Source organism: Lonchura striata, chromosome 2 (assembly GCF_050655825.1).
Source record: "Lonchura striata isolate lonStrDom1 chromosome 2, ASM5065582v1, whole genome shotgun sequence".
Taxonomy (NCBI): Eukaryota; Metazoa; Chordata; class Aves; order Passeriformes; family Estrildidae; genus Lonchura; species Lonchura striata.
Genome location: NC_140704.1, coordinates 7997317 through 8008509, shown reverse-complemented (window position 1 = coordinate 8008509; position 11193 = coordinate 7997317). Strand labels below are relative to the sequence as shown.

General features: G+C 49.2%; 1 protein-coding gene across 1 annotated transcript; it reads right to left on the bottom strand.

Annotated features, from left to right (window-relative positions):
* Positions 1-5401: 5401 nt before the first annotated feature.
* HTR5A (5-hydroxytryptamine receptor 5A) lies at positions 5402-9594 on the bottom strand. The gene is made up of 2 exons (XM_021526574.4): positions 8778-9594; positions 5402-7826 (listed from the first exon to the last, which is right to left on the bottom strand). Exons 1-2 carry the CDS (start codon positions 9513-9515, stop codon positions 7497-7499), a joined length of 1068 nt encoding a protein of 355 aa, XP_021382249.2. The 5' UTR covers positions 9516-9594; the 3' UTR covers positions 5402-7496.
* Between the last annotated feature and the right edge of the window lie 1599 nt (positions 9595-11193).

The following is an 11193-nucleotide window of genomic DNA, read 5'->3' as shown; positions in this document are numbered from 1 at the left end:
TGCCCAAGCCCACTGGTATCCAGAGGGATACCACACCTGGTACCCACACCTGGATACCCACTGGTGTCCAGAGGGATGCCAGTGCAGCCCACCAGCGTTTTATCACCCCGTTTAATCTGGGGCTTCATGACTCATTCAGTTTATCAGGTTTATTCAGTTTGCCTTCTCCGTGGGACCTTGAAGAGCTGCTCTGACTCTGGGAGCACCACCAGGGCTCTACAGAGGGTAAACGGCTCCACCAAGCTATGGAAGAACTCCTCAGGGCATCTCCAAGAGCAAGAAGGGAGCCAGGAAAAGGTGTGGAGTGGGAGCAGCTGCTCAGCTGGGGCTGCCAGACAGAAGATGAGGAACAGGGGTCTGAAAAACAGCCCAGCTGCTCCACACCCAGACATACCATGTCCTCATCCAGGGTACCCTGAAAGCCAGATGACCAGGGAGGGGCAGGAGGTGCTGCCTTGCACCTCCTGCTGGGGAATCCAGGACACAATCCCTGCATTCCAACTGTGGAATCACCAGGGGAAGGTGGTGTAGTGCACACACCGTGGGTAGGTATGTGGTGTCTTGGACATGTGTGAGTAACTGTTGTGGAAAAGCTGATTTGATGAGAAGCAGCATATTTGCTGTCAAATAAATTTAATTTAAAAGTTATTTGCTATGTTCTGCATGCAAGCATTGGCCGATGTGATGGTTTCAGAAAGAATTTATAGGGTTTATGCTACTTCCAGTGTTCTCCAGGTGCCTTAAATGCTCACTTTAATAAGAAGGAACTCTGACACTCATTTTGGTTGGCAACTATTAACAGCTTATAAAGTAGCCTGAGGGCTTTAGTCAAAGTAACATGCTCTGAAATTCCCTGTAAGGCTGAGGTTTGTGCTGCAAAGCTGTGGGAAGCAGAGAAGCTGCACCAACTCTTCTCAGCATCTACCTGCCTCCTTTTTAAAAGTCTCAGGAAAGCTTAATTACCAGAGAACCATGGGTTCTCTGTTTCTTTTTCCCATTCAAATTCCAGATATTGAGTAACCCCTTGGGCCAGCAAGTGTGCTTGCACTTTGCATCTGCTGTCTGTTTAATATTCACCCCAGCGCCGTGATGGGCAGGTGGAAGGTCCAAGACGCACGGCAGGAGCATCCTGCCTTAATGCACCTGGAAACTTTGGCATCAGGTGAGCAGCTGAGGAGAGAAAAAACATCACAGAACTGCAGCAATTGCGAGAGAGGCTCCATATGCTCCGGTGCCCACCGAAAGAGCCATTTGGCAACGCATCAAAATGATTCCTCCCCCTCTTCAAAGGCAGGTCTCCACTCAAGCTGTGAAAATACGTGACCATGGGCTCTGCTTTTCCCCTCTAAAGTCTGCCTGACAGCAGCACAGGTAGCTTGTGGAAGGATATCAGGCTATTAGCACATCTAGAAGGTGATCACATTAATTTTTACCATGGTCTATGTGACACAGGTTCTTTTGGGTTGGAAACAGCCCTGTTTGGTTGAGCTGTGTCATGCCAGGGAGATGTTGTAGAGGCAGCATCCTGGGCAATTTGTGAATGATTTCCTAATAACCAGAGTTCCAGAACAGCACCACAGGGGTGCAGTGAAAAGGTGGGATATGTGAAAAGGTGGGACTTTAGCAAGGTGAACCTGACTGGGCATGGTTTAAGCTTTGGGACTGCCCATCCTGGTGTCTTGTAAAGAACCAGGTGATCCAAACATTGAATTGGGCAAGAAGAAGCAGATCTTAGGGCTTTGTGGCACCTCAGCTATAGATTTGGCATCTTGAGCCCAGAGACAAGGACGTCTTTTTCACCAGCAGAGATGCTAATTTTGAAAGGCTGCCCTCTTCTGTACCGGCAACTGAGGCTGGTGGGTCCTGTGCTTAACCAGGATTTGGGGATGGAAAGGCACAAGGAAAAAAAACTGACCTCAGGCTTCAGCCCTGAAGTGATGAAAAATGCAGTTTCCAACACCTGCACAGACTTAGGACCTGGTGAGCAGCAGGCAGTTTGAAATGATCCTGAGGTGTCCAGCCTCTGCAGCTACCAGTTGGAAGGAACTGAACTGGGCAGAGTGGATATTCCAGCCACGTGGATTTGTGTGCTCTCCCAGGATGGAAGTCAGGGCTGGGGAGTGTTTTTCCTGCAATTAGAACTGCAGTGGAAGGTTTTTTACCCCTCTCTTTCTCCTTCCTGCAGAGATGACCAGATCTGTGCTAGTGGCTGCCTGGCCACGTTTGGTCTCACCAGAAGCAGGGCAGGGACTAGAAGCTGATTAGGAAATTTTGTTGGGACTGGTTCCAGCAGAAAACTAAGGGGAGGATATGGCTCCAGTTTATTTTTCCCCATCTTAGTTCCTGTCAGAGAGCATTGGTGGGGCAGTGCCTGCTCCAAGGAGAACCCCTGGAGCTGCACCCAGCCTTTTTTTGCTCCCATCCACCAGCAGCAGTGGGGCTTCAGCAGCACAGAAGCTGAAATGGATAGACAGAGAACAACAACAATGCTCTGGGAGATCCAGAGAAAGGGCCCATCTGTCTTGCTTTTGAGGATGATTAGGGACACTATTTGATTTGGCTAGCATGGAAAATGGCACAGAATGGCAATGCTGAGGCTGACAGCTTGGCACTCGTGAGGAAGAGGGAGGAGCAAAAAGGTGATGAACTGAAATCACAGCCTCTCCTCCAATGACCAGAATAAAACCCACAGCTGGACACAGCCCATACACAGGCAAGAAATAAGCCTGGCTGTTCCTGAAATGCTGAAAAGTCCCATATGTTCAGCTCCTGATGCACCCCATCACAGCCTTGTCTCTCCCCCTGCAACCAGGGCCCCATCCTGCTGCTCCTGGACACTTGCCTTTCCCTCATGCCAGGTTGAAATGCTCCCAGCCAGTTTTTATTGCTTCTCTGTAGAAGTGACCTCATTTTCTGTATTTACACCTTACTCAGTCCATAAGTAACTAGCAATTATTGGACAGTTTGAACCTCATATTGGTTTCTTTTTCAATTTTTAATGGAGGCATTGAATGTTGTCAAGTCGGATTCATTATTGAGGGAATACTTTATATCGCCATCAGCAATGAACCATGTGCTGCAATCAAAAACATCAATGTGATTTATTTTAATTATATTTCCTGTAATTTTTTATTCACCGAGTCATTTATCAGCTCCTCTACTTCTTTTGCCAAGAATCAATTTCAAGCTGTAAATCAGTAACAGCATTTGTCTTAGAAATTCTTGGCTCTCTAAATTTGCCTTTTTAAAATACTGGCACAGTGCCAGCTCTTTTCCAATCTTCTGCAACTTCCTCAGCACCTCTGTGTAACTAGAAATAATGAGGGCTTAAAGAGCTCTGTGGCCATGTCCTAAATTCGATGAAATGCTGGCAATGTCATGATTTTCATGCCAGGATGTATCCCAGTGGGGATGCTAATTTTGTCATGGATGTTTCACCCCACTGTTCTTACATGGAGCATTCATGGTGCCTGTATCATGTTCCCCATGACTTTGGTGGAGCCTCAGGGTGATGCTCTACCAGTGATGGTAAAAAAAGGGGTCCAAGAGCTCAAACCACTGCCTTGCAAAAATCACTTTGACACTTTGTCAGTCACACCTCACCGCTGCGATCGCTGGAAGGAGTAGTCATTAATTACCTTTGTCAGGTGAAATTTCTTTAATTACCTGCAATTCTACTTCCAGGAAACTCCCACTTTCAGCTGCTGCTGCCAGTCCAAAGGAAACATCTCCTAGCAGTAATTTTTTTGAAAATCCCTGAAAAATTACCAGGGGATGAAGTCATGTGTGCCTCACCTCTGGCTGTGTAGGGCCAGTGCATGTCGTGAGTCACCTGCGATGTCAAGAAGAGAGCCCAACAGGAGGAAGGTGGTTAGACAAGCTGTCATGTAATCTGTGGACATTCTTCAATGACCTTTTCTTTCTTCTCTAAAAAGTAAAAAGAACCCAGAGCAGACTGCCCAGTAAGCTGCTGCTCCTTGAGCCCTGACAGCACGTGCTCAGCATGGCGAGGAGACGCTCAGCAGCAGCTGGAATTCAGCACACACTGCCCTCGCTAACCAGCTCCCATACAGATGTTCCTTGGATTGTCAGGGCATTGAGAGGGAGCTAAATTAATTGTAAGTGGGAGCAGGTTAGTTAAATCTGTTCTGGAATCATTATATAGCCATTAAACTGCCTACAAAAATCAGTAATAGTGGGTAATAACGTTCTTCCTAGGAATTAAATAGAAGCTCAATTTATAATGCTGCTCAGCATTCAAACCAGAGTGCTCCACCTTCCTGGTACATGATAAACATTTAGTAATTAATCCTCACAAAGCCTTGGTGAGGCAGATCTCTTCACACCACTGATTCTGTGTATAAATGGGAACAAGAAGGTACAAGATGCCTCCTTTGAAGCTGTGGTTGCCTATGTCTTCAAACATGATTTGCATCTCTGGGAGCCCACTCAGCATCTGTGTTTGAATAATGAGAGGTTTGTAAAAAGCCTCAGAGCCTGGATCAGATGTCCAGGTCTCTTTGTGCCACTTCCCTGTGCTGAGATCATTGTGGCATGTTTCAGTACGATTCTGCAGTGCAACTTCTAGAATAAAGATATTTTCCCTGCCTGGTCATATTGCATTGCAGGAATGATCTTCAGAATGAAAGCTCATGGTGTTGGGTCTCAAGTATGAGCTGCAGGAATTGGACAACACAAAAGCTGCTAATTTTGTCAAGATTTAAAAGAACAAATCTTATGACCAACTGGAAGCTGTTTCTTTCCAGAAAATGATTGTATCAGATGTGGCCTGTCAAATAAATGTAAGTGTAATTTACACCAGGGTGGTGGAATACTCATGACTACAGGCAAATTGGAATTACCTAGTGTCACTTCAAAATGATCTCCTGTCTCCCTGTCACTGTTTAAGGCACAGCATGAATAAACAGAGGGTGTAATGAAAGGCAGCTTCACCCCAGCACCCAACTGCAACTAAAGTAGGGAATTTCCCACTGATTTCAGTTTAACTTTTGCCTGCTCACAATGGACATCAACTTGAGTTTGCAGCTGATTCCACACCCTGCACAAGGACCCTACAGAACAGAGACAAGAGAATCTGCAATACTCATCAAAGAGCAAATAAAAATGGCATGGACACAGCTGGGATTTGGGGTTGTGCAGACATGATGTTAAGTGTGAAAATGGGGATCTAAGGTCCAACTTCCCAGGTAATCCATGCTTTACAGTTTAAAGACTCTGGGAGCCTAAGAAGTAGTCTTCTACTTTCAGGCACCACCAAGCTTAGCTAAGTTTCAGCTTGAACATGGAAGCATTTTTTCCAAGTCATTTTTGGCTAAACAACCCTTGGCACAACAAAATCAGCAGCTTTTAAATGGAACAACTCAACATCAGTGATGGACTGTTCAGAGAAAGCAGCACAATCTTTATATATCCAGTAAAAAAAAGCAGATAAAGAGTTTATTACAATTTTTGATACATCTGAGATGTCACTAATAATATTTTATGTAACAAAGAAAGAAAATGCTCTTTACTAGTTGGAAAGATTGGCCCACGGTTAGGGGGAAGGTCAGAGCCTCTTTCATGGGAGTTAGAAGATTACTCCTGTCCCACCCATCTTCTCCTTGAATTAATTAACATTAAAAATATGCTTTTACTAGACATGCCACATAAAAATCTGATTAATTTTAAATCACTGAAAATTTTCTTCTTTGCTTTCAATGAGGGCAAGGTTTTACCCAATATTTCTAACAGACTATTATAGGATGGTATTAAGGAAGATGTCAAGGGCTATCCTATTTCTCTTCTTGCCAAAATGCAGGATCAACTACATCCATGTCAGTGCTGATGGATATTTGTCTAACTGGTCCTGAAAGGGCTGCAACATTTTAATAGCACCTTGACCTCTGCTTCCATTTTCACCTGCCGAGACACAGCAAAAGAAAAACAGCTTTTATTGCCAACTCTGCCAGGATTTCTGACTGGTTTAAAGGACCAGTGACAATTTTAACATCTGATGTCTCACAATCTACAGATAGAAATTAATACTACCCAACCCCAGGGAGCTTTACCATCATTTATTGACATCTTTCCCTTTTATCTCTTCTTGAGATATGGAATCGGGTAGTTCTGATTTTCGTCTTGTACTTTTTCACCATTTAAATTGTGGTCTGATTTCAGTGGCTGTCCCAGAACCAAGTTAAAACTAATACTTTCCTTTATCTGCAGACCTGTCAGTCCTTCAGTAGGGCAGTATGAAGTGTGTAACTTTAATTCTAGGAGTGAAATGCCAACTATCATAATTAAGTTGGCAATATGGAAAGGCAGGGAAGCAACAGAGCAGTAACAACCACTCAGGATGAAGCCTTAAAGGGATGGGGAGAGAAGGACAGGTGGGCAAAAAAATAAATATTGAGGTCTGGTCCTTGCAGAAGAGAAGCTCCATGGTTTGATTATGCTTCCAGAAAGAAATATCACCTGTCATTAACTGCCCTTCACCTGTAAACCAGTGCTCATGGAAACAAAGTGGGGTTTTTGCTTTGGTTTCAAGTTCTGGATTGCATTCAGAAATAGTAAAACACAGCTCCTCATTGAAAGGTAACTCGAAATACACCCCTTGCATCCCCTGAAACTACAGGAAATCTGCCCACAGCTGCTCAAAATACATTAATGTTTTAAAATGGGAAACAACAGGCACGAAGATTAGCATTTACAGCTGGTATTTCTGAACATAAAGGTCTGAGGCAGATGCTCACACGTAGCAGCTGGGGAGCGAGAGGCAAGTTTCCCATGCATTCTCTCTCATTCCAGCATACACCATGCATTAAGCTTTCACAAAAAATTTGTTTTAAAAAAAAACAAAACAAAAGCAACCTGCTACATAGAATCCAAAAGCAAACACTCACAATTTGCCATTCCCAAAGTATGTGAGAAAAACTTGGTACTTGTAGTCTGCACTTAACCCTTAACCAAGGGTTTTATTTCCCAAAAAACAAACACTTTGCAGTCTTTACCAGTGAAAGACAAGATAAACCATGTTTCCAGCCAAGCCATAAAATATGTACTCTCATATGTAATCACAAAGCCTCCTGATGTTATAGGGTCCCAGCTCTGCACATGGGACAAAGGTGATTAATGCTGGGAGATAGCAGCAGTGGCCAAACCAACGTTTCTTTGCCAGTGGACTCCTCTGCACCTTTGGTGCCACCGTACAGAGTCACTGGGGAGGCAGAAGGAACACAGCAGGGCAGTGGCGTGAGGATGCCAGGCTGCTGGCAGGAGAAGCCCTTACATGCTACTTGCAGGAAAAACAGCAGCTAAAGGCTGGGATGGAGAGCCTGCCTAGGGACTGGGACTGTTTCTGGGACATACGACCTATGGTAATGCATTTTTAGCATCACCTCAGTATCTGTGGCTTTGAACTTCCTCAGGAAATTGGTCAGAATCATTGACACTTAAAATCAGCTTCCTGGGGCAGCAGGAAAGCTTTTTTCTGCTCACTACTGCTTAAAGAACAGGTTCCTGAAGGCATTGTTGTAGTTTTTGTTGAAAGCAGTGTAGATGAGTGGATTAAAAAAGGAATTTGAATAGCCCAGCCATAGAAAAATGCTCTTCCAAATGGGTGGGATGTCACATGAGCAGAGTGGGTTGATGAGCTCTGTGATGAAGAAGGGGATCCAGCAGAGCACGAAGACCCCAATAAGGATGCCCACCATGAGGGCAGCTTTCTTTTCCTTCTGCTCTCTCCACGTCTCTCCATCCGTCTGGAACGTAACAGTGGCGTGACGGACAGTGAAGACCATCTGTGGCTGCTGGGCAGCTTCTTTCACCTGCCAAACACAAACACAAGTTGCACCATATGTACCCCAGTCAGGCGGTCCCACACAGCAGGTACAAAGCCCAACAGTGCAAGCGAGGGCCAGGGCTCCAGGGGAAACACAGGCCACACACATCACACCCTAACTGAGGGCAAGGTGGCTGTACAACCTCTTCTGGGTGATGGAGACTATTTCAAGTGAGATTAGAAATGAGAGAGAGTACTGAGGGTACCTGGGGTTGCTCACACAACAGCACAATAAGATTACTTCCTCACTTACAATCTGATCAGCAGAGTAGGCACACACCCACATGCTGTGCACAGAAGTCTGCTTACTTTCTCTAAACCCATTGAGTTTAAGAGTTCTTGGTAGGAGAGGAAAGAAAATTGGCAAACATTTGCTTCTTCCCTGAAAGAAATCTTTACAGTGCAGAGTCACCGTGCCTGGGATGAGCTGACATGATGCAGTCATGATTAGGAAAGATTTCCAAGGACATTCTGCAGCACAAGTGCTTTCTGTCTGGGTAAATTCACAGTGTCCCCAAAGCCACAGCTGGTTGCCAGGGCATCATCCCCAGCAGACACAACTGCCCATCCATCCCCTGTCCCCTTGAGTCCCCAGGGGAGGGACAGTGACCCCTTACTCATGCTGGCGAGCACTGATTCAGCATTCCATGGGGGACATCTGTGAGTCACTGCTCACCCACGTGCAGCTCAGGCTCGCAATATGTCCCAAAGTTGCTTTGCTACACCTTGAGTGCTCACAGCTGGGGGCTCGGAAGGAGCCGACAGACTGGGTTTGCAAGCTTTGCAGTCAGCCTTCCCTTGGATGCCTCCAGGATCCACAGGGCTTTGGTGGATCACTGTTCACTTGCACACTTTTGGTTTAAGTTTGCCCCACTTTTACAAAGGCTTGCTTGCTGCCAGTGCTTGACCCGGGCAAAACACAACCAAGCTGACCTACCTCCACTGCTTCTGGTGTAATGGGGGTGATGGAATTGCTCTTGCGCGATCCGATTCGAAACTTGGCAGCCCTGTAGATCTTCCAGTACACGAAGAGCACCACGCAGAGGGGCAGGTAGAAAGCCCCAAAGGTGGAGAAGATAGTGTAGGAAGGCTCCTGGCTGACTTGGCACTCTTCACTGTCCTCTGAATAAGTCTCTCCCCAGCCAAAGAGCAGCGGGGCCAGAGAGATGAAGGCGGAGAGCGCCCAGGTGAGGGCAATCATGATGTTGGAGATGCGGCGCCGGGTGCGGAGCGTGTACTCCAGGTGACGGGTGATGGACCAGTAGCGGTCGAGGGCAATGGCCGTGACGTTCCAGATGCTGGCAGTGCAGCACAGCACATCGAAGGAGATCCACACCTGGCAGAGCGACCGGCCCAGCCGCCACCGCCGCCCGGACAACTCGTGCACCAAGCTGAGGGGCATGACGAGGGCTGCCACCATCACATCAGAGACGGCCATGGAGGCCACCAGGTTGTGGGGCACCCGGTGGAAACTGCGCACGCGGAGGATGGTGGCCAGGACCAGCCCGTTCCAGAGGAACGTGGCCACCACCAGCATGACCAACAGGGTGAGAACCAACACGCTGAAGACGGAGAGCTGGGCCTGGCCGCCCTCGGGGCCGGCGGAGGACCCGCTCCTGTTGCCGCTGTCCGGCGTCGTATCGGCGAGGCAGCTGAGGTTGAGCGGGCGCTCCATGCCGGGGCTGCGGGGCTCCTCCGGGCTGCGGCGGCGGCGGGAGGCGCTGCGCCGCCCGCGCCGGGAGCGGGGAAGCGCCGCCCTACCGCGGGCGCGGGGGGTCCCCGGCCGCCCCGAGCGCCGCCGGGCGCGGGGGCTCCGGGCTGGCGGCCGCCGGGGGCTTCATCCCCGGCAGGAACAGCCCTGCGTCAGCCGCGGCTGGCGGCGGCCCCCGGCGGGAGGCGGCGGCTCCGCGGGCGCGGGGGGTGCGCGGCGGGAGCGGGGTGGCTGCGGGGCGGCGCGGAGCGGCGGAGCGGGCGGCGCTGGCGGCGCGGAGCGGAGGAGCGGGGCGCAGGAGCGGCGGCCCCGGCGGAGGAGCCGCGCCGCGGGCTGGCGGGGCCGGGGCGGGCAGGTGAGTCCGCGGCGTGCGCGGGTGCGGAGCGGGCAGCCCCGGCGGGAGCGGCGCGGAGGGAGAGGCGCTGCTTAGTCATGTCCGTGCGCGGGTCGGGACCGGCCCCGGGCCGAGCGGGAGGGCGCAGCCGCCGGCCCCTGCCCCTGCCCGCTGTCCCTGCCCGCTGCCCATCCCCTGCCCGCCCCCGGCCCCTGCCCCAGCCCGCTGCCCGCTGTCCTTGCCCTGCCCGCTGCCCATCCCCTGCCCGCACCGTGCGGGAATCAGCCCCGGCTTTGTCTCGGGGTGGTTTCGCCCCCTCCGGGCGTATTCCGTGCCAGCCGCAGAAAGTTAGCATCCCTGGGAAATTGTCCCTGGGCTCCTCTAAAAATGTGTTAGTGAGGCGCCGCGGGAATTTCCTTGCTCCCACATAGGCTACGGTCTGCACCCAGGAAACCTGTTAGTAACCCTGGTTATTCTGTGCAGGGGTAATGTGGCAGGGGATTATTTCTTTGCGAACTTCTGTGCTGCTATTTCCTAACTTGTTAGCAATTGTCGGGGCTTTTATTAGAGATAATAATTCACTTGACTGCTCTCAGTAGCTGTCTATTTAATAACATTAGCCATTAATGAAATGTGTGAGCATTTCCCCTGGTTTTTAGCACAGTAATTGTTATGAGTAGTGGGATTCTGGGCTTCATAGCAGAAGTCAGAATCTAACCCCATCAAGCAGGATTCCCTATGCCCCAGCTCCATGCAGAGATGCCAGCCAGCTCCAGCCCACAAGCCTTGGATGGCATCCAGGCAGGGCTGCACTGGTGCTGGCACTGGCACTCTGCTCCTCCAGCCAGTCCTGAGATAACAGGACCAAAGAGCTATTGGGTCAGACGTGTGAGGTGAGAAACCACAGGCACTAACGTGGGGCTCACCGTTTGCATCTCTTGGGGCTGAAGGAAGGAAGGAAGGACATTTATGTTAAGATCAAGTGACAATGACATTTGCTGGTGAACTGCAGTTTGAGAGAGTTGGGGAGAAGACACAGACAGAGCTGTTCAGAGAGTGCCCCATGCATTCCATAGCCGTGGTATACGGAGGGTAAAGCCAAACTGGTGCTTCCTTCTGCCTCTCCTGAATCTCTCTGGAATTTTTAATGAAAACAGCAAGTAACAATAACAAAGGGTAATGAACAAGATATTTTCCATTGCTGCTGCTTGTTCCTCCGTGCTACCAAGGGAAATGCAAAGCAGCATATCCAAAACAGGTCCAGGACCTGTTCTAGTGGGATGGGATTTTCCCCATATGAATTGATTC

What these genes read in the sequence shown, in the direction of transcription:
- HTR5A (XM_021526574.4), bottom strand. Translation starts at nt 9,515, where the DNA reads ATGGAGCGCCCGCTCAACCTCAGCTGCCTCGCCGATACGACGCCGGAC. An exon ending in TTACACCAGAAGCAGTGGAG is followed by an intron (nt 7,827 to 8,777) that starts GTAGGTCAGCTT and finishes TGTGTTTGGCAG; the next exon opens with GTGAAAGAAGCTGCCCAGCA.